Source organism: Lycium ferocissimum, chromosome 5, assembly GCF_029784015.1.
Source record: "Lycium ferocissimum isolate CSIRO_LF1 chromosome 5, AGI_CSIRO_Lferr_CH_V1, whole genome shotgun sequence".
Taxonomy (NCBI): domain Eukaryota; kingdom Viridiplantae; phylum Streptophyta; class Magnoliopsida; order Solanales; family Solanaceae; genus Lycium; species Lycium ferocissimum.
The window spans coordinates 69,966,014-69,989,181 of NC_081346.1; the positions used below are offsets into that span (position 1 = coordinate 69,966,014).

Sequence of the window (23,168 nt, forward strand, 5' to 3'; positions counted from 1 at the left end):
AGAGTAGCTAGTTTCGTGAAAAAGGAAGGAAAAAAAAAAAAAAGTAGAGGAAAGAAAAGAGTAGCTAGTTTCAAATTCCTTCAGGTCCTAAATCTTAAATGTGAAAAGAATGTGTCTCTTTTTTCATATTGGCTACAAAAGTACAAGAAAAATATGAAACTTACAGGAAAAAGCTGAACTTCTCAACCATGGGACACAAAATTAAACCTTCAACACACTGTCCTAGAGTTCATAAATTTGAAATTCAAGATACTGTCTTGAATTTTTACTTGTATGTAAGTTTGAAATTCCCAACTATGAACTACAAATTTGAATTTTGTAACACGGAGTTTCACTTGTATGTGTTTAAACTTTAGGACTCTATTTGTATAAATTTGAATTCAAAAAACTCTGCTGGCATTTCACTTTTATACTGGTACTATCACAAAATTACCCCATTGTTTTTCAGGGACCACCTATTAAATTATTCGATTATATTCTCTTTATAAAATTTGAACTAAACTAATCCCATTCAAGTACTACCCATGAAATTATCACATATTTTCCTAGATATCATTCAAGAAAGTATCAATTATGGTTTGTATATTTAAAAGTGTGGTGACGTAGGTACGATTCAATTCATGAATTGGAACACACCGATGAACTACTATAAAATAAGGGTGTACCAATATTAAAATACAGTAACACATGTTCTATATCATTATGTCTTCAGGATGTTTGAAGTTGTAAAAATTGAACTCCCATTTACCAAAATTTAACTTGTAAAAGTTGGAATTTCAGAATAGTGTTCTTGAAATCGATCTACAAGTGAAACTCCATAACAACTCTGGAATTACAAAAGAATAAGAAGGAAAGGAAAAAGTGTTTTTAGAGATTTTGTGCCACTTTTATGTGAAGGGATATGCAAATATTATTTTTCTTTTAAAAAGGAGTAATTTAATTTCAATTAATTTGGAAATGATGACTAATGAGCAATTGCAAAAGTAGTTATTTGTCAATTTCCTCCAAATAAATACGTAGGTATTATGGCCAAAATTTAAATGATGCACCTTGCTGGACATCAAAGTGGGTCTCGCAATTTGGGATTGTGAATTTGTAACGTGCTGGCTCTCATCCCCTAATCCATTTAGGGTCCACTAATCCTTATAATTGGTTAGATTTTGAAGTAGATTGGACAAATAACACCAAGAGAGTGGTTTCCCCTCCTTTCAAGGGCTCTCGACATATTTAGCAGCTCGGCCAAAAATAAGTCAGCCACTAGCTAAATATATAAAATTATATATTTTAATTATGTATAAAGTAATATATTTTATGTAATAAACTATATATATATATATATATATATATATATATATATATATATATATATGTCGGCTATTATTTTGATGAACGGTTATACAGTGTAAGGCTCCTTTTTATTTTTATTTTATTTTTAAATATACACTTGTATCTCTTACGTAGAATTTTCTTAGCTTTTTTGTGTGTTTATTCTTTATTATTTTGAATTGCTTAGTGAATATCCTAACTCAGTCACTCTATGTATGTGAATATAATTTGTAAAAATTCGGGGGATAACGTATTTCCGACACCGCTATTTAACCTTTATCCAATTCTTAATAAATTATTTTGCACGTCTACCAACTTTGTAATAACTTCAGACATGCGGTGTAAGTCAGACAAAATATCTGAAGCTCATGCATTTCATCAGAAATGTTTGAACTTCAGCGATATGTGCATGAACTTGAGATAAAATATATTGAATCCAACCGTATACGATTGAAGTTCAGTAAAAAATGGCTGAAGTTTAGTCATATATGCCTGCAAATCAAGCAATAATAACTGAAAACTTAAGCCATATGAAACTTTGGACATCTAAAGTTCACCGCATGTTTGAAATAATTTAGAAGGGAATATATAAATTAATAAACTTTTACTCACTACGGATATGACACTTAAATGATGATTCCGTTCACTTTGGTCATATAATCAACATATTTGAATCGACCTCAATGGGTGTCTTGACCATCTGTTGTCAAAGTGCTCCAACACCAGACAAAATTTGTTTGAAAGTCCAAAATATCCTACAATAAAATGACTGCCACTACGTACAAATAGTAAACGGCCCCCTCTACCATTTTTTCTTTCTTTCTTTTTGGGATAAGGACTCAAACTAAAAGCTTTTTAGTTTGGATTTGACAAAATACGAACTTAAGTATAAAGAGGACATTTTGGTGCACTAAACTTTCAACAAAAAAGATTTTTTAATACTCCCTTGTCCATTTTATTTGATATTTTTCTCTTTTCGAGATTTAAATTTCTTAATTTTTACCGTGTATTTGAACATAGAACCTTTAAATTTTTTGAAATAAAATTTATATATTTGGAAATTAAGTAAAAGTACTATAAGTCACCATAATTAATAATTTAAAATATTTAAAAGACATATGAAAAAATTAAGATAAAAAAACAACTCGTTTGACTCTCAAAAAGTGAAAAGTGTCAAATAAATTGAGACGAAGGGAGTATCAATTACAATTTAAATTTATCGGGAAATTTCTCATTTTAGTAGAAACATTCCAAAGAAATAGCTTAATTAGTAGCCACATTAGCAGCGCTTATGATGATTTTAGGAGCGGATTATTTCCTTTGATTGTATAATCGTGTAGTTTTTGAAAATTTAAAACCCGATTTCCCCTATAAGTCCTCCGATCTACAAAATGATCCCATGTGTTTTATTTACAACGGTATGTGTCTTAATCGATCTTTTGTGAAAATAATCATATAACTAAAAGACACTTTTATTTTGCGTGAATTCAAAAAAGGGGTTTCATTTTTTTTTTTTTTTGAAACTCTGTGAAACCGCGTTATCCATCCTGGGCGCACTGAAAAGAAACCCCCCATCGTGGAATAGCCGCAAACCCCACAGGACGTAAAACCGCACTCAGCAGTTCTCATGCGACCGATTGAGAAGGCATTAGGGGGGAGTTCGAACCCGCAACCTCCCTTAGGGAGGCCTCCCCTCAAACCAACTCAGCCACACCCGAAGGTGCAAAGGGGTTTCATTTTATGGAGTAAAAAATAAGCGTCCTTTTGGTATATCAATTTAAAAGTTGCTATTATTTGGATTTTAAAATGTTTGTCGCTATACATATACTTAGAGATTAAGGAATACATACGTAGAAAATTGTGGATATTCAAGTTGATAAGCTGGTAAAGCAAAAAGCAGATGAAAGAAAAACAAAGGAGAAAAAGAAAAGATTGTTTTTTTTTTCCCCTTCCTTTCTTTCTGTAAAGTGATAAGCAAAAAGGTTTCAACTACACACTTTGATAGCTAAAAAGGTAGTAATAAAGGAAGTTTGTCTTAGTGGAAAAGTGCTTTAATTATTTTGCATTATTATTAACAGTTTCTCATCACTTTCATTTTCAAAGCATTAGTTGTGAATAACATGTTCTTGGTTAGAAGTTTCATTCAATGGGATGAATATTAGTTTTCTATTGTTTTCCCTTTTTCCAACTTTTGCATACACGAAAAGGTGATAAAACTTAAACAATGACCAAAATTACACAATTCAACCACGATTAAGTCAATGATGTTGGTTGGGGAGAATTTAAAATTTTGATTTTATGGATTTTGGATTCTAAAAAGGTAGCGCATGAGTTTTGGATAAATTATTTATGTATATTCAGTGAATATCTTGCATAAATACGTGAATTTTGAGAAAATTATTAAAGCCTGTCGAATCTAACTAGAACTCTTTGGCCTTCGCCTATGATGGAAATTAAATTATATTTCGAACAAAAATAAAGTTTTCTCACATGGGTCATTTGGTCACGTTCGGACAAAGTTATGCAGGTATATAAACATTGGATTTAATATTGGGGATAACAGCCCCTAAATTATTTGGTACTAGTACTTTGTTTCGTTCACTAAACTAAAACTAGGATATACAACGAATATGTTTGAGACTGGATAAATTTAGATAGATTTTAAGAAAATGACTTTTGAAGTGGTAATATAAGCTTAATTAGTTTATTCAAGTATAGCTAATTCAGGTATTATCATTTACATTCAATGTGCATGGAATAAATAATAACAAGATTATCGTATAGAATTTATACCCGTATTAACTAGTACAATGATTAAACACTGATCAATAAATATTATCCTAAAGTTTATGTCAGAATAAATAGAATCCTAAAAATGGTAACCAAATGATCCGTTAGCATATTGATGCCACATTATGATTTTTTTTTTTTTTGTTGTTGGAAAGAAGAACACATTATAAAATTAAGGTGCTTCGGTTTATATGTGGAACTGATTACTGATCTCAGAGTATATCAATTCCCAAATAGTTTTTGTGAAGGGATTATCCAAGAAATAGCATCATTTCCGAATAAATTATATGCAATACAAGTTTTTTCAGAGTTTGCAACTTTACGATTATGTTAATGATGATCTTTCTGTTTGACTGAAAAATCTCAGAAGTACCTATTATATTAAGTACATAAAAGGCATGTCTAACATTTTTCAAATCTAAGTATTAGTTTTGAATTTAGATTTGAAAACGACTTGTAATAGAATAATGAGTAATTAGGATAAGGACGAAGACTCCTTAAACCAGTCATACCTAACTTTTCTATATTGATATAATAATATTTAAATATTTTCCACGTTCCTCAACTTGCATTTTTCTTCTTCTTCAAATTCAAGGCAATGACATTGATTAAAATGATTTGAGACAATTTAATTCATATGTTCATTCATTGCCCTTAGAGATTTATACATTGATACTAGTAATCAATTAGTTCGTCCGGTAATTCGAAACCTAATTTTAGCAAACATGTGTGCATTTGGTATGGCGAAAAATATTTCTCAAGAAAATATTTGTAAGGAAAAAAATACTTTTTAGTGTTTGGTTGTGGTAAAATATTTTTCACGGAAATCATTTTCACTAGGAAGAAACTAATTACTTTCCTCATTGTGCAAGTTACATTTCAACTCAAGAAGAAATTTTCTCGCTTCTCTAACTAGTTCTTGTACATTATTATCAATTTTCAATTCTCAAATCTATTGCCTAGAAAACCATTTATTTATTTTTTCCTTTTTTGAATTTTTCCTCATTTAAAAACTAACGTTCTATATTAAAAAAACAAAACATTAATCACTTAATTCTCTTAATTATGCCTCTTAATTCTCTTACTCTCTCCCTCTTCTATTCGTTACTTGTATTAATAGAGAAAAAAAAAATGAAAAGTTATGAAGGCAATTAAGAATAGTAGTAAATGGAAGAAAATGAAGAGTCGTAGCAAAGAGCCATCTTGCATTTTTTCACTCGACAGGGAGTGTTAATGATTTTTTTTTCTTTATTATATTACTTTTCAGTCCATTCTCCTTTTTATGCTCTTTTTTAAAAAGAATCTGTCTTATTTTTGTTTGAATGAGCCATTCTTTCCGTTGGAAAAAAAAAAAATCTTCCCAGATTATTTTTATGAAAATTTGTGCACTTATAATACTAATTTTATTACAATGATCAGTTAATGCATTCAATATTATGCACGTAATACTACTTTTATTACAATCAACTAGTGTATTCAATACTGATTTTATGACCATCACTCGACATATGTTACTCTTTTTCATTTGTTTTGTATTACTCATAAGTTACAATTGTATTGGTTACCATAAATACAAAAACATATCTAATTCATTGCAAAAATAATTCTCTTCTTTTTCATTTATCATTTTAATTGCTCTCTTCATTCCAAAATCTCTGCACAGAAAATTTCCTCTTTTCCTTTTTCTTTTTTCCCAGCATGGGTGCTTTTTTGCCCCTCTTTTTCTTTTTCGTTCTCCCATCTGACTCTTCTATACAACTGATATTGTGGTGAGCTTTTTCATGTATTAGTTGATTTCGTTTTGAAAATACAAAAAATATGCACTCTCCTTAGGTGTACGAAAATGGTTGTAAAACAAGGTAAAAGCCTTTTTAGGAGTTTTTTGTGATGCATATTGCTGTAGAATCTCTTTTGGTGTAGGTTGATTCGGAAGGTAAATTTACCGGACAGTGAAAATTACAAAACAAAGGTAATAGTCTTTCGAGGTATTTTTTCGTGATGCATACTGTTGTAGATTCTCTTTTATTTTCTTTATTGTGTTTGCTTTTAAAATGATTTTGAATTTCTAATAGGTGACGAAAACATCAAAGCTTTGTACTCACTCCTCAAGAGATCGATAAAAAGGTGGTGTATATGTGTGTTGTTATTCTTTTACCCTGTTCCAAACCTAATATTTATAGTGCTACTTCATAGTTAGTAACTTTGCCTTTTGTTAGGCCTAAAATGTCTATTTAAATTTCAGGGGTGATTGTACTAAATTCAAATTGTGTTTTGTTATCTTTTCATTGCTTACAACAGGGAGAGAGAGAGAGAGAGAGAGAGAGAGAGAGAGAGAGAGAATTGAGAAAGTATAATTATCTCTGCATGTTCCACAAACAAATGATAACTTTAAAAATATGTGATTATTTTCCTATGGATACACATACAATTGAAAAAGTGGGAACCACAAAAAGGACTTAACTTCCTCAAAATCTGCTATAGAATTTTTTTTATGGCGTTTTAAAGAGGTCTCGCCAATTTCGTCATAAAAACGGATAAATGTGTGTTATGGCTTACAACATATAATATGTTTTCTTAAATATTTAAATATCTAAATTTTATTATTAAAATTAGATTGTAAATCCATAACAAATGTTTCAAAATTATTTTTATTGGACAAAGAGAATGATAAAAAAATTGACCCGGTTTGAGCTTTCTAAATTTATTAGTAGAAGGAATTCGTTACGTGATTATTTTACAAAAGGATATTAGTTTCTGATTTTATTTGAGGAATTTAAGGGCATAAATAAGTGAGAGATAAGAAAAGAAGAAAAACAGAGAAGAATTCGTAAAAGTATAATAGAAAAAAATCAAGTGACAAAAGGTGGGAATTAGAAAATAAAGATGTAAAGTAAATTATTAAGACGGAAATTATAGGAAAAATATAAGAAAAGAAGGATAAATAAAAGAAAAGGAACAAAGCTGCAAAAAAGAATTCCAAAAATATCAAGAAGATAACGAGAATATCAAATAATTTTTTATCGGGTTTTCTTTATTTCAAAAATTAGAAAAAGTTTCTCTTTTTTCTTTTTTACACAAGTAAGGGGAAATAAATGCAACTCTTGGATATAAATTCATTAAGTTTCTAAAATTGTGAAAAAATACGTTTTTATCTTAATATTTACTAGAATTTTTTTTTAAAAAAAAATTGAGATGAGCGGTTCAAAAATGTGTAGAATTTCAAGTGAAAGAAACAAACTAAATAAATTTTGACTCTATTTATTATATAAAAATAATTATGGAACATATGTCATTTATCTCCGAGTATTAGAAAAAGGGCCAGAGATTAATTAATTACTCCGTCCTTGCGTGTCTTAGTGTTGAATGTAGTATTCACTGGTACTGAATATGATATCTTTGCATTTATTTTTTATACGTGGTGACATAACTTCGAAAAGAGATTATTTATGATCATAGTTGCTTAAAGTGTGGAAATATTGAAATAACGACAACCCACTTTTTTCAGGATTTGACATTATAATGGAAAAAAAAATGAACAATTGCGATTAAAAAAATGCCTAATGCACCCCGCGTAGCGCGAGCATATTTATTTGTTTTTTTTATCAACACACTATTCTATCGATTAACATTGTAATCAGTCCATTGAGCAATTTGATCATCAGAAAGGCTTTCTATAGCATTAATTTTATTATTGAATGACACTTATAATCTCATGTTAATTGTCGCGAATTAAGTTAATCGATCCAATTAATTATGGATATCAAATAATTATACACAGAAAAGAAAGAGCGAAACTCAAAAGTGGCACGACACTTGCACTGAGAACAATCTGACACCGCGATTCTAATTATAATGTTACTCTCTTTAATTAATTAAAATGCTTATCACAACAATCCTAAAACTAATTTAAATACACTAGGAGAAAAGAAAAAAGAAATATCTAGTGATGGAAATCACATTGGAATAAGGAATCTAACTAGTCCTGCTTAGTTCTGAGAGGTTGGAGAAAAGGTTCATAGTTGATAAAGTAAGTGCTAGATCATACTGATATTTTAAAAATAATAACTGTCTACACTATTTTGTGCAAATAGCAAACATGCAATCACACTACTTTGTCAAGAACATCACGAACAATAAAGAAACAGATAATGGCCATGTGTGTATGTATGCAACTTATAGGACCTTACCACCAAAGATGACGATAGAAAAATCACTTCCCTTGAAAGAGTTCAAAATATATAAAAATAAATACATAAAAAAGTTAAGAAGATCCAACATGTATTATATAGATATAAAAGTAAATAATTTTAACCTTACATACAATATAATTTTTTACTAGAAGAGATTTGAATGAACCCTTACGCTCCCTAATTAAGGGGTATGGTGTAATAGATAGACCCCCTTCGCCCTTAATCAAATGTTTCATGTTCGAGTTATGGAAATGAAAAATCTTTATGTATTTTCCTTTGAATCTTATACGACATAAATCTAAATCATCTGATTAATAAATGTGTGAAACCAAATTATTATACCCAAAAAATTTAGGACCCCATTTTATGGGGTGTGGGTGGGGCGTGGGGTGAGGGGTGGGGGTTGTTTGGAATGTGGAAGCCTGGAAGGAATCTCTCTTTTTGACATAAGTCATATAATATTAGTCCAACTTAAAACCTGCTGTGCTGTAGGTCCCATTTGACCTTTTTCTCTCCCTTCCAGTAGCAAATCAGATGCAATTATTCCCTACACCTTGTCTTCACATTTTTCTGTCAAAAAAATTAAACAAAATAAAACTAATGGGAAGCAAAATTATTGGAAATGAACGTCCTCTTTTATTTTTCATTTTGTTTCAAAGGTAAAAGGATAATTATAAAAAAAAAAAACAAAAAGAAAACATAACATTTTAAAAAAATAGATTAAAGAAAGCAAACATATAAATTAAAATGAAATGAGTAATTTTCCAAACGAATTTGTCATAAATCATAACAGATGGTACCGTAACAACCTCTAATTTTATTTAAGATTAAAAAAATCTAATAACAACTCAATACGTCAGGTTAGAACTTAACTTTATGAAAAAATCACACTACATTATTTTATTTTCCTTAAACTAGGAGATAAGCACAAGCAGCAAAAAAACAAAAATGATAAATTTAAATAAATAAAAGAAAGATAAAAAGTGGTACCTGCCAATTGATAATGCTTCCAACTTAAACTTAACAGTGATAGAGTCCTTTCCTCATTCTAATAAGTATATTTGAAATTTAAAAAACACTAAAAACTTTATTTAAAAAACACTAAAAACTTTATTTTTACTTTTTTTTCTCACTTTCAATATATTCAAACAACTCGAGACCCCACTTAATGATAACATACTGGGTATATTGTTGTTTTATACATTTAAAAACTATAACCAAACTCAACTCCAACTCCAACTTTAAGTAGGCGTTTGGCTATAAGAATTATTCACTTTATTTCGGAATATTTTTTCACTTTTCAGTGTTTGCCATAAGAATTCTGAATACAACTTGAAGTTATATTCCGGAATACCAAAAACTCCAAAAACTTATTTTTCAAAAATTTTCACTTTTTTCACTTTTTTATAATTACATTTTACAAAAAATTAAAATTTCAAAAATTATGGCCAAACACAACTTCAACTCCAAAATTTCAAAAAGAGTGATTTTTTTTTTAATTTTTATAGACAAACGGGGCCTAAAATTACAAATAAAGTGAAAAAAATTTGGTTTTAATGGCCAAGCACCTACTAACTTTCTCTCTCTCAACATTAACTCATTTTGTTAATTTAAAAAAAAAAAAAAAAAAAGACATTCGCTTTCTCTCTCACTCCAGAAACATATGTCAATCATTTACATTATGTAGTTCATTTATTAATCTTAAATGTATTTTTTTTTTCCATTTTCCTTTTCTTGATTATATATGGTCAACTTTTTAGCTCAGTCTTTTTTGATGTTCCCATTTACATAGTTCTTGTTAACTTTTTTCATCAAAGAACAAGATTTAGTGTAATGTGTACTAGATTTTTCATCTTTTTTCTTTGGTTTGCTATTTTTCTTCTCATAAATGGCACCCAAGCACAACCAGGTAATAATCCTTTTGCTTAAATCTATGTGCATATTTTTTTGTTAATATGTTTTGTGGTGGGGTTCTAGATTTACTTGTTCTTTGTATTTCCATAGTTCTTGTTCATGGATTTGTGCTGCTCTGTGTTGTAGCAAAAAAAAAAAAAAAAAAAGAAAGAGTTGGTTCTGATTTTCTTTTGTGTTTTTGCTTTAAATGGCTTGTCTTTATGTTCATATTGTACTTCTCTGTAGTGTATCTGCTGCAAGATGTGATTTTGGATGTATCTGTATATGTGTGTGGTGTGTTTGGGAAGGGGGTGGGGGGGGGGGAGGTTATCTAATGCTGTTTATGGTGTGTTTAAAAAAGTTCTTACTATTGATTTAGATAGTTAATTACAATTGAAATGGAAATATTGGGAAAGCAAATTGAGAAGTAGGAGAAGTGGAGTGCTTTATTTGTCTCATTTCTAGGTGTCATCATACTTTAAGGATATAACTCTACTTGAATGCATATTCATGGAATGTATGTCTTCTGATGCTTATAGGTTCATTCCTAAAAATCTGATCTGACCATGTTACCATATTAGAATCTTTGACTCTTTATCATACCTCAAGAAAAGGAACTCTAATTGAAGAACAGACTTTGAGCAGGAAATGTTTCAACTTTTTGGAAGGATAGATTTTAAGACTATGTTGAATAGCATTATCAAATTGCATGACTAGTAGGTGGTTCGAATGATGTTGCTGCCACATTTGGATTTGAATATGCAACTTATTGGTGTAACCAAAACAAGAGCGTCTAGCAGAGAAGGTGTTTTACAATAGCTTAAGTTTTAGCTAAGCTAGAGAGATTAATAGGACATGAAATGAATCTCGGGGTGTTTTTCCAAAGGGGAAAGCAGTTCTCGTTCTGTATTAAAGCTTTACTTATGGGTGTGAAAGTTGGTGGAAATATGCATGCATTGCTAATATATTGTCAAACCTCTCTACAACAGCGTTGTTTGTTTCTATATTTTTTGGCTGCTAAAGCGAAATGCTGTTATAGAGAACATATAATATAACATAACAGAGAAGATGGGTTCCACAGAAAATATGGCTGTTATAGCGAATTGTTGTTATAGAGGATAGTTGTTTTAAAGAGGTCTGACTGTATTTCGAATTGTGAAACAGGTTTTGTAAGTATAGATTGTGGAGGCAAAGACAACTTCACAGATGAACTTGGTCTCGAATGGACTCCCGATACTCAAATGATTAGCGGAGATATAGCTAGTATCTCTGTAGCAAATGAGACGAGGACACAATATATGGCCTTGAGATACTTTCCAGCCGATAACAGAAAGTATTGCTATACACTTAATGTGATTCCCAGAAACAGGTACCTTGTAAGAGCAACTTTTCTGTATGGAAACTTTGATAACAACAATGTTTACCCAAAGTTTGACATCTCACTCGGGGCAACTCATTGGGCTACAATAGTAATTTCTGATGCTAATACAATGGAGTACCAAGAGTTAATATTTCTAGCCAAGGAACCTTCCGTAAGTGTCTGTTTATCCAATGCAACTACTGGCCAGCCCTTCATTTCGACACTTGAGCTCCGACATTTTAATGGTTCAATATATTTGACTGAATATGAGAACGAGTTTTTCATGAGCGTTTCTGCAAGGATAAATTTTGGTGCTCAGAGTGATGATCCTGTTAGGTATATTTCAGTTCTTCACGTTCTTGTATATTTTAGAATTTGATAGCTATTGACATCTTTGAATTGATAATAACAGTCGTAAGCTCTGTCCCTAGCTTGCTCTTCTTCTGGCTTATTGTTTTGGGCCTTTTCATTTTTGGTCTGTCAGCCAAAACTAACTAGCCAAAATATACAAAACATATACACTGATTATGTATATGATATCTATATTACAGTATATTTATGAATACTATATGTATATTTTTACTTAATATACAAAACATATAAATTTGCCTGCTATTAATTTTAAGAGTGGTCCAAAAATGTAATTATCTTATTGTTTAGTTCGACTCTGAAATTTTAATTTCCCCTTAATGTCCTTATTCTCCTAGGTACCCTGATGACCCATTCGATAGAATATGGGTGTCTGACACCATAAAAAAAGCCAACTACCTTGTTGATGTTGCTGCTGGTACCGAAAGAGTTTCAACAAAAATGCCAATTGATGTGAACACTGAAAATGGTGAAATGCCTCCTCAGAAAGCAATGCAAACAGCTGTAGTAGGAAGAAATGGCTCATTAACTTATCGTCTGAACCTTGATGGTTTCCCTGGTTTTGGTTGGGCATTTACCTATTTTGCTGAAATTGAGGATTTGGGTCCTAGTAATAGTAGGAAATTCCGGTTAGTCCTCCCTGGAGCTCCTGATATCAGTAAACCTGTAGTTAATATCCAAGAGAATGCCCATGGGAAATATCGTTTATATGAGCCAGGCTACTTCAACTTATCCTTACCCTTTGTATTATCTTTTCGTTTCGGGAAGACATCTGACTCCACCTTGGGGCCTCTCTTGAATGCTATGGAAATAAACAGATATGTGAAAAGAATTGATGGCTCTTTAGATGGTAAAACCATGTCTTTCCTTGAACACACTTTTGTTTGTTAGTTTCAAGATCTAATTAGGCATGTCTATTACTCTTTCCATGAGTTGCAGGACCAGTTATTTCCAGTTTAATCTCGCATTACGCTTCTGCCAATTGGACAAATGAAGGTGGTGACCCATGCTTACCGGTCCCATGGTCCTGGATCCGTTGTGACTCAGATATCAGACCAAGAATAACATCAATGTAGAGTTGATCACTTTATCTCTTTATGCTAATAGCTTATTTGACCAAGCTTCTAAAATCAGCTGATTTTGTAAAGTGCTTTTCAAAGAAGTACTTTGGGGGAAAACTATTTCTTTTTGCCTCTCAAAAACTTCTTCATCTACTCAAAAGCATTTTTTCCTCTCCTAGAAGCTTGGCCAAACACCTCAATTTTGAAAAATAAAGCACTTGTTTTGGGGGAAAAAAAATAACACTTTTGGCCTTGGAGAGCTTGGACAAAAAGGCTATAAATATCATCTTTTCCACTTTCGCGCTTCACTTATGGAAGAATTCTTCTATGTAACTTTCTAGTTTTCTGTTTTCTCTTTACGTCTTTTTGCAACCTGAAGCAATGAGCTAATGTTTCATAACTGTCACCTTGGCAGTAAATTGTCCGGACAAAATTTGACTGGAAATATTCCGTCGGAGTTGACAAAGTTGAACAGCTTAGTTGAACTGTAAGTTATAATATCGTTCTATTAAATGTTATACACCTGCTGAGGTTCTTTTTGTCCTTTTCTGCTGCTGTATAATCAATATGCATTCATGTTCGTAATGCAGCTGGCTGGATGGGAATTCACTTACTGGTCCCATACCCGATTTTAGTGGATGTCCTAACTTACAGATAATGTGAATCGGGCTTCCTTTTTCAACTCATCTTTATTAGCTATTCTTTTAAACACTTGGAGTGGTGAATCTAATCATTATGCTTCTTGCAGACATCTTGAGAACAATCAGTTGAGTGGACCGCTTCCTTCCACCTTAGCAGACCTAGCAAATTTGAAAGAACTGTAAGCAGCAGAATTATCTTTGTAACAATTCTTTAGGGTCCAAACTGCCTCCCTTTCTCTTATTTTAGTTTTACAGTCGCATGTATAGCCTCTAGTAAAGTTCTCTTCTCTTTCTTGATGAAAATGATGATTGCAGGTACGTGCAGAACAACATGCTAATCGGAAGTGTGCCATCTGGTCTTCTTGATAACGGTCTGATTTTGAAGTGGGTATCATTTCTGTGCCAATTCTTAAGTTCTTCTGATAATCATGGTGCCTTTCTGAATTGTTTTTCTGTTTCTTTACTAAATCTGCTGAATATTCTGCATTCTCCTCAGCTATACTGGAAACATTAATCTTCGCAAAGGAGAAAGCAGTCGGAGCCATAAGAAAATCATCATAGGATCATCAGTAGGTGCTTCTGCTCTTCTTCTAGCTACCATTGCCTCTTGCATACTACTGCAAAAAGGAAAAAAAAGCTCTCCTAAGCAAGCAGGTCTAGTGCAATATTTAATTATGTCACGTTCATTATGCATAAATGTTTTTTGGTGGGACTCACATTATGTCTATGCTTCTACTTTAGGCCACATCGAAATGAATTTACCTCCTCAAAGGCTTGTCTCTTCCTTGGGAGATGCTGCAACAGAAGCGGCACACTGCTTTACGTTAGCTGAACTTGAAGAAGCGACCAGGAACTTTGAAAAGAAGGTTGGATCAGGGGGGTTTGGAATTGTATATTATGGGAAATTAAAGGACGGGAAGGAGATTGCTGTCAAACTTCTAACAAATAATTCCTTTCAGGGGAAGCGAGAGTTCTCAAATGAGGTAAATTGGTGGTTGTTCCTGTTATACTCTAGAAGCTTGTCATGATGTTACATTTTAAGGCACTTTTAAGGAAATGAAAAAAAAGAAACGAAGAGATGGAACTGCAGTTTTAGTCCCCTTCTCAATTTAAAGTTCTAGCTATTTTAACTGGTGAGGGAAATTACTTGATGGAGTCATTTGAGCTTGAATTAGTAAGTCTTACTGTAAAACAAACATTGATATGCAAATACTATTTCATTGACCAAAACTTGATTAAGCTGTTCCACTGTGCTACAATTTCTTTTCCTTTACATGATGCAATTTTGGATTTGATGCAAGTTAGAACAACACATTTCCAGATTATATGTGGCAAACTTACAATTTTCATTCCTAGTGAGGGTTTTACTTCTGTGAGGAATGAGTACATTTTCAATGAATTGATTTATTATGGTTTGCCTGGACACTTAATATGTGAATGCATGATATTTGACACAGGTCGCTCTGCTTTCAAGAATACATCACAGAAACCTCGTACAGTTTCTGGGATTTTGCCAGGAAGACGGGAAGAGTGTCCTTGTGTATGAATTCATGCATATGGGAACTCTGAAAGAACACCTCTATGGTAAGTACATCTCTTACTTCGATTCACATTAAGTTTTTTTTTTTGTAATCAGGTAAAAGTTTTCATTAATAATAACAAGGCCATCTTGGCTGTATACAAGTGGTATACCAAAAAAGGAGAAACCTACAAATATTATGATTATTATCTTTGATTTACATTTTAGTTCTAACCTAAATGATGCTCAATGTGTATTAAACATTGACAGGTCCTCAATTACCTGATCGAAGTATGAATTGGATCAGGCGCCTTGAGATTGCTGAAGATGCTGCAAAAGGTTTGTAAGAAGGGCTTTTTCATTTTGGACCGTTGGCCGAAATTAGTTAACGTCGCTAGCCAAAATATACAAAACTTATACATTGATTATGTATATTTTGTATGTTATATGAATATTTTATGTATATTATATGTATATTACCTAATATACAAAACTTATACATTTTCTGGCTATTAATCTTTGAGCAGTCCAAAAATGTAACTATCCCTTGTAAGAAAGGAGGATTTTTTCTTGGATTAGACGAGAAGGATCTTTCGACATTCACGGTGTTACTCTAATGCTTGTTTCAGGAATCGAATATCTTCACACAGGATGTGTCCCATCCATCATCCATAGAGATGTAAAAACTAGCAATATTCTGCTTGACAAGAATATGAGAGCGAAGGTTTCAGATTTTGGTCTCTCCAAACTTGCAGTAGATGGAGCCTCTCATGTGTCAAGCATAGTCCGTGGAACTGTAGGATATCTGGATCCCGAGTATGCATTCTTCTCTGGAATTTTGAACTTTTTATTTATCACACAAGGCCAAGCTTTAGTCACATTTTTATTCCACAAGTTTTTGTTTTTGTGTGCTCTTAATTTGTTGGAAGAATCATGTATTTTCTTTGTTTCTCACGATCTCCAATTAACAAGGACAAAGTTTTATCTTGAATCTTAATGATGCGAACAAAGCTAAATGCTACCAATGGCATTTTTCCCTACTTAAATGATATACCTTCCCTATTTATGTGGCACCGTTTGACCGGCACGGAGTTTAAGAAACAAAGGAAGACTTTTGAAACTTGTGGCCTAAAACAAGCCATAGGCATTTGTGTGGCTATAAATCAATCATAAGGGTAAAATGAGAATTTTAAAGTTAAATTGTTTCTACATATAGAAAGGTGTCATTTTCTTTGGGGCAAAATAAAAAGGAAAGTATGCCACATAAATTAGGACAGAGAGTAATAATAATTTAAACCACAAATTATTTGTGCACGATCTCCTTTCCAGGAGTGTCAACAGTCAATACACCACGTTCTCTTGTGAAAGTATTGGTTCCCTTCTCTATAATGTCGTCTGATTTTTTAATACTAGCTACTATGTTCTTTCTACAAGAACTATGTTGAACGCTTACCAATTCTACTTGAACTTCGGCGGCTAATGCTCCCAAATTGTCTTTCTTAATAAGTTATGTGTTGTTCAGGACTTGTATATTTGACTCTTTTAATTCAATGTCTAAACAGATATTACATTTCACAGCAGTTGACGGACAAAAGTGACGTTTACAGTTTTGGCGTCATTCTCTTGGAGCTAATATCTGGTCAAGAAGCAATATCTAATGAAAAATTTGGTGTCAATTGCCGTAATATTGTCCAATGGGTAAGATAATTTATTGATCATATGCACTATCTTTAATAACAAATGCTAGCGAATTATCACCTTAGTACTTTCTCCCTTTGACAGAAGTTGATATCTTCTTGCTTCTGAAATAGTAGAGACAAAAATGGTCTCTTATCTTTGCTAGTAGGTTCAAAATAGTCCTTTAAGTAACACTTGAGTGGTTTTGGTCCTTTTAGTTCTCCAAAAGTGAGCACTTTTAGTCTCTGTTAGATATTTACCAAACTTTGATTGTTAAATTTCATCGGAACTGTGAAAATAGAAAATATTTATCGGAAACTCACGTTTGAGGTTTTGTAGTGTATGTTATTTTTGGTCTATTTCACGAGTCTGTTCCAATTTTTTGAGGTGTAATTTTGTTATTTTTTTTGTGTATGATGTAGTTTTTTTGGTTGCAGTGTTTGAGATTTTGAAGGAAATTTCTGATGTTCTGGTTAAAAGAGAAATTTCCACAGTTCCGGTTAAATTTAACAATCAGAGTTTGGTAAATATTTGACGGAGACCAAAAGTGCTCACTTTTGACAAACTTAAAGGATCAAAACTGCTCAGTTGATACTTAAGGGACTATTTTGAACCTATACTACTAAAAAATAAGGGACCATTTTTGTAATTTTCTCGAAATAGTCCTACATATTATGATGCTCATTGTGTATGCCAACCTTATACATTCATAATTTTCTTAGTTTCTTCTAACAACTTAGATGGAACATCTGAATAATTCAGGTTGACACCTGCATAATCGGTGCTAGGGGTGTTCATGGTTCGGTTTGGGTCGGTTATTGGTTAAAACCATAACCAAACCAATTTAGTCGGTTTTTAAATATCTAAAACCATAACCAAACCAAGTAAAATAATAACCACCGGTTTGGTTATTGTCGGTTTGGTTCGATTTTTTCAATTTATGATCTGAATAATTCAGGTTCTTCAAATTTCTTATGAACCTGCATATTGAGGAAAGACATGCGATGCAATGTAAAATGAAAAGAGATAGTAGGGCTTTTACTTTTTACCTTATGCTTACGACTTATTAGAGTTAGGCTTGGATTGTTCTTGGACATATTCTTTTAAGACATGGGCCTTAAAAATACGTAGACCAAAATTAAATTAATAATTAAAAGGTATAAAATATCTTTAATTATTTATGAAAAGTTAATATTATACATATCAATAATTATAAATTTTATGTATATAATTATCGGTTTGGTTCGGTTATTTTTTACTATAACCATAACCAAACCAAATATTATCGGTTTTTCAAATTTAAAACCAAACCAAACCAAACCAAATGTCGGTTTTTTTATTCGGTTTGGTTTTGGTTTTAACCAAAACTGTGAACAGCCCTAATCGGTGCAATTGCGGGGAAAGGATTTTATCTAATGAACTGTGCTATAAAGTTGGATGCCTTATTAGGCATTTTCTGGAGTGATTAATATTTTCTTCTTTCAATCGTCTAGGCGAAACTACACATTGAAAGTGGGGACATTCAGGGCATTATCGACCCCGCTTTACACAACGACTATGACATCCAATCAATTTGGAAGATAGCTGAGAAAGCTTTGATGTGTGTCCAACCCCATGGGAGCATGAGACCTTCGATCTCAGAAGTTATCAAGGAAATCCAGGATGCAATTGCAATCGAAAGAGGGGCAGAAGCAGTAAGGGAAGGTAGTTCTGATGATATATCAAGGCATTCGATGCATTCCTCCCTACACGCAGGTTCAATGGACTTAGGTGCAAGTGACCATTACTTGTCCATTGATGAATCTATCACGAGACCAACAGCTCGATAAGTTTTTGTTCATATGACTGTAGGATTTTGTTCATAAAATGAACATTAATTTGTGTTATTTCTAATTCATTTTGCTCTATTTACGTATTTATCGATGGCTAGGATTACACGTTTGATGTTATAGACACCTTTTGTTAGAAACAAAACCTTTTTTACATTGTGTAAAGGCAGGTTTTTGAGCCTAGTGTTAATTTTACATTTTTTTTAGAACCAAGAGAAAAAAAGTGTAAGCAATTCTATACTTATACTGCCCTTTTGGTAGAAATTCTTATGGTTAAAACCATCCTGCAGCTCCGGTTTCCCTCAAGTTACTGATACATCCATATGAGGTAGAATTAATGATCGTGTGAAAGTACCTTTTAGGGGATAGCTAGTTCAAGATTAAAATGAATCTGTGTATACATAAATATATATACTTGTTCCTTTTTACACACAGTTATGATATAGGAATACTTCAATGTAAGAAAAAGGTGGATTTTCTCTATGAACAAGGAAGCTATAAGTAATGATAACTATTTATCATCAAGGAACAGAGAAAACAGTGTGATTGCCGACACTGGGCATGGTGAACAGCTTTAGGGGAGGGAGAAGCTAAATGGGTTTTGGTGGAACAGGGCCTTTAGCGTGGCATTGATCCTTACTCTCATATTTTTTTTATATTTTTTTTTGTGTGTGTGTGTGTGTGTGTTTTAAATTTATAGTTAAGGGGTTAAAAGGGACAGTGACGTGGACAGAGTTACTTGGAACTTGTAGGTAACACGTGCTCGATGAAGTGGTTGAGGTATGTAGTTTGGGACTGTGTTGGTGGGAGGTAGCATGTGCTCGATGAAGTAGATTAGGGGCACAACTTGGTACTCGTGTTGGTTGGAGGTACCATGTATTAGATGAAGTAGCTGAGGTGTGTAGAAACTAATCTGAACACCACTATTAATAAAAGGATATAGTGAATTGGACAGAGTTACTTGGTACTAGTGTAGGTGGAAGGTAGCACGTATTTGATGAAGTAGCTGAGGTGCTCATTTAGCACGCGCTCGATAAAGTAATTGAGGTGAGCAACTTGGTACTTGTGTTGGAGGTAGCATGTATTCAATGAAGTAGCTGAGTTGTGCAACTTGGTACTTGTATTGGCGAGAGGTAGCACATGCTCGATGAAGAAGTTGAGGTGCGCAGAAACTATCTCAACAAAAAGAAAGGGTAATCATGTGAAGGAATATATGTAGAATGGAACAGTCCAAACACACTAGGTTAGTAGTTGTGGTAGATTGCTCACTATTCCTACTATTATTGATACAATGATTGGCCCCATATCCTACCATTGCTACTGCTGATACTTGCTGCAGTGTTGTACTACACACTGATTATGAGACCTGCTATTTCTGCTAGTTGAAAAGTTCAGCACCACAATGAACAAGAGAAGACTAGTCAATGTAGAGTCTTTTGTTGCTAAATTAAATTATTAAAAATGCGATGCATCTACTTGGACGAATGGATAATGATAGCTAATATTATTTTTTATATTTAATTTAGCAACATGTAAATGTAATTGTTTGTGACAAAATTTCAGAAAAGCTTTTGAAAACTAAATTAAGGTAAAAGTTGTGTGTGGGGATTACTTTTAAGTAAAATGTTTGGAGAATATTGTGTTGGCTTTTTTGAAAAAAGTATCTTCGAGTTACTTTGGTTTGTGAAAGCCTTTTGATTTAGTTAGCACTAATAATACAAAAGAATATAATGAGTGTTGTAATTCTGTGCGATCAATAATTTAAAATCTTGAAGCGATTTTTTTTTCTTGTCTTTCACTCGATGTTCATTATCCGATACTTGTTTTGGAGTAAGATTAATTTAAATTCGCATAGAGAAGTCTCACTTTAAGAAACAAAGTACTCCTTACTAAAGAGGACTTCATTTCTCATAACTATATACAAATAGTTAGTAGTTTACCTTATGTTGGTGCAGTTTAATGAGTCATAAGATTCGCTTGAGTGACTCATTGAATTGCACTAACTTTCAGCCGCAGAATGAGAAATTTTTTATTATGTGTGAGGTATGTCATGTCATAATTGTGTGAGGATGTCTATTAATTGACAAGTGAACAATGGGTCTCACATTTTTGCCCTTTTCACTAGTCACCTTTCCTTGTCTCTTCACCTGCCACGCTACCACTACTTCTTCCATTCGAACCAACCCCCACCCCAAATAACTTACACCATCATCCTTTACTAATCTGTATTTAGTTAAACTTGACAACTGCATACTTAAAAAAAAAAAAATTGTTTACACAACCATCTGATTGAAGAAATTAAATAACACAAGAAGGCACGGTGAACGAGTGAGCAATGTCCATGAGATTAGAATTTCAGGAATATTGCAAATGTCATTTAGAATGGAGAAGGTTAATGATAAGAATAAAAATAAAATATTAAATTTTAATTGTAAAATATAAGTTATATCTAAACAAGAATCAATCTCCATCAAAGTAACCTTCTAGTCAATCCGTTAACACAGTGCACTGAAACATCATTGTATGCTCAAACCTCTCTTTAATTGTCCTTCTTATAACAATATTTCACTATAACGATCTGATTTTCTCCGGAATAGATTTCTCATGATATATTTTACTTCTCTATAGCAGCATTATACCTATAAGAGCAGTAACATTCATTATAGCGCTATGCTCTTCGTAAATTACCTATCTATAACATTCATACTTAAATATTGTGTAATAATATTTTCTAAGAACTATATTATATATAAATAAAATATTGAAATATTAAAATATTTATGTTAAACTCTTAAACTGCCTTCAAGGGAATATTATGAATTCCCTTTTGCTGAAAGTTTGGACAAAATTCTTCGTCAATTCAATTGCTATATTATCACTAAGAGACTGAAATTTACGGAACAACCTACAATTGTAGAATTCTTAGGTCAAACTTGAAATATTTAAATTCTCAATTAATTTTAAATGTAAATGTTCCTTAGATTTTAATTCTTTATCGGTATGGTACAACTAGTTATAGATTTATTGGTAATTTCTTAGTCTTTTCAATTTTTAATTAATGAGATAAGAATTCAATTGAGGTTTTAAAATTAACAAGTATATTATTTCGTTTATAACAAGAAAGTAATTATTTGGGTATTTTTATTTATAACAGCTAAATAAGATGTAAATATCAAATGTCAGTATACATATATAACAACAACTCACTGTAGCAGCCATAAAATTTTCGGACAAACGTTGTTATTATAAAGAAGTTTGAGTACCAATTGCATCAAATGGAGCAGATAAATTAATATATGCATGAAATAAATAAAATATTGACGAAAAAAAAACCCATGACCATGTAGAAAAGTGAGAAAACCATGCTTGAAGTCTAACATATATGGAGCCTCTAGCGGTAAAGTAAGAAGAAAAAGATTGAGTGGTGTTGAGATTTGGTGGGGGGAGAAAGAGGCGGAGTTTTGTTGTGGCTGGGTCTGGCGAAAGAAACAACACAAGGATGAGATGGGTAAGAGAAGTGGGACCCACAATATATTTTAAAAAATAATCACCCTCACATGCCATGTCATACGTGTGTCTCACCCAACATAAAATTTTTCCACTTAATGGATGTATGAGCATAAAAACAAATTTATCTTAAGTATATCTATTTCTTTTACAATTATTCATTTGTTTTTAATAACTCTTGATTTATTTATGCCATGCAAAGTCTTAAAATTATTAAGATATACGTAGTTAATTTGGAATTTCCATGGATGTAACCATTTACAGCCACTTTGTTCAAAGTAGCACAATCACCACTAATCTTCATGAAACATTTACCACTAGCAATCATCACCACTAACCACCTTTACTTCTAGACATTATTGCACAATTACCGCCGCTAACCACCTCTACTGCTATACATCTATACTATTGTTTACCACCAACCTCCACCGTATAATCACTATCGCTAACCACAATCACCATCAGCTAGAATCGAACAATCACATTCGTCGACCACTTTCAACATCACCTATCTCCATTACAGTCATCTATCAACTTCCACCACATAACCACCATCAATTACCGTCATCTATCAACTTCCACTGCATAACCACCATCAATAATCACAATGATCACCAGCCACAACCTCATTGCCTTCATAGTTGATCACCACTATATCTAATTGCCTCTTACAATAATTTTTATAATGTATTTCATCAAATAAACACCTTTTACTACATCATGTAAATAAAAAGAATTCCTAGTATTTGCGGATACCATATTTGATTTTTTTTTTTATTTCACATAATGTCAAGTAAAAATAAAAGAATATTTTTAAAAATATACGGCTTTTGAAAATATTTACACTATGTTGCCCATTATACAAAATTGTACAGTAGTATACCTAGGGGGAAGTATTATACGTAATGTATTAACCTTTTTAAAAGCTTATAATAGTGCATAAAAGGTGTTTATACACAAATATCCGCTAAGTCGGACATTTATACACAAAGTATGGGCTATGTGA

At 32.2% G+C, this 23,168-nt stretch overlaps 1 protein-coding gene across 1 annotated transcript; it reads left to right on the forward strand.

The window, feature by feature from the left end:
• The first annotated feature begins 9,932 nt into the window (after nucleotides 1-9,932).
• On the forward strand, nucleotides 9,933-18,897 carry LOC132057242 (probable LRR receptor-like serine/threonine-protein kinase At1g67720). The gene is made up of 15 exons (XM_059449745.1): nucleotides 9,933-10,215; nucleotides 11,364-11,895; nucleotides 12,267-12,778; nucleotides 12,868-13,000; nucleotides 13,405-13,476; nucleotides 13,580-13,648; nucleotides 13,738-13,809; nucleotides 13,946-14,014; nucleotides 14,127-14,284; nucleotides 14,372-14,613; nucleotides 15,088-15,214; nucleotides 15,420-15,488; nucleotides 15,779-15,965; nucleotides 16,712-16,847; nucleotides 18,320-18,897. Exons 1-15 carry the CDS (start codon nucleotides 10,140-10,142, stop codon nucleotides 18,653-18,655), a joined length of 2,790 nt encoding a protein of 929 aa, XP_059305728.1. The 5' UTR covers nucleotides 9,933-10,139; the 3' UTR covers nucleotides 18,656-18,897.
• The last annotated feature ends 4,271 nt before the right edge of the window (nucleotides 18,898-23,168 follow it).

Coding starts and splice junctions, on each gene's coding strand:
- LOC132057242 (XM_059449745.1), top strand. CDS start 10,140: ATGTGTACTAGATTTTTCATCTTTTTTCTTTGGTTTGCTATTTTTCTT. Junction 13,649..13,737: donor TGTCCTAACTTACAGATAAT/GTGAATCGGGCT, acceptor TGCTTCTTGCAG/ACATCTTGAGAACAATCAGT. Junction 15,489..15,778: donor TGCTGAAGATGCTGCAAAAG/GTTTGTAAGAAG, acceptor TGCTTGTTTCAG/GAATCGAATATCTTCACACA.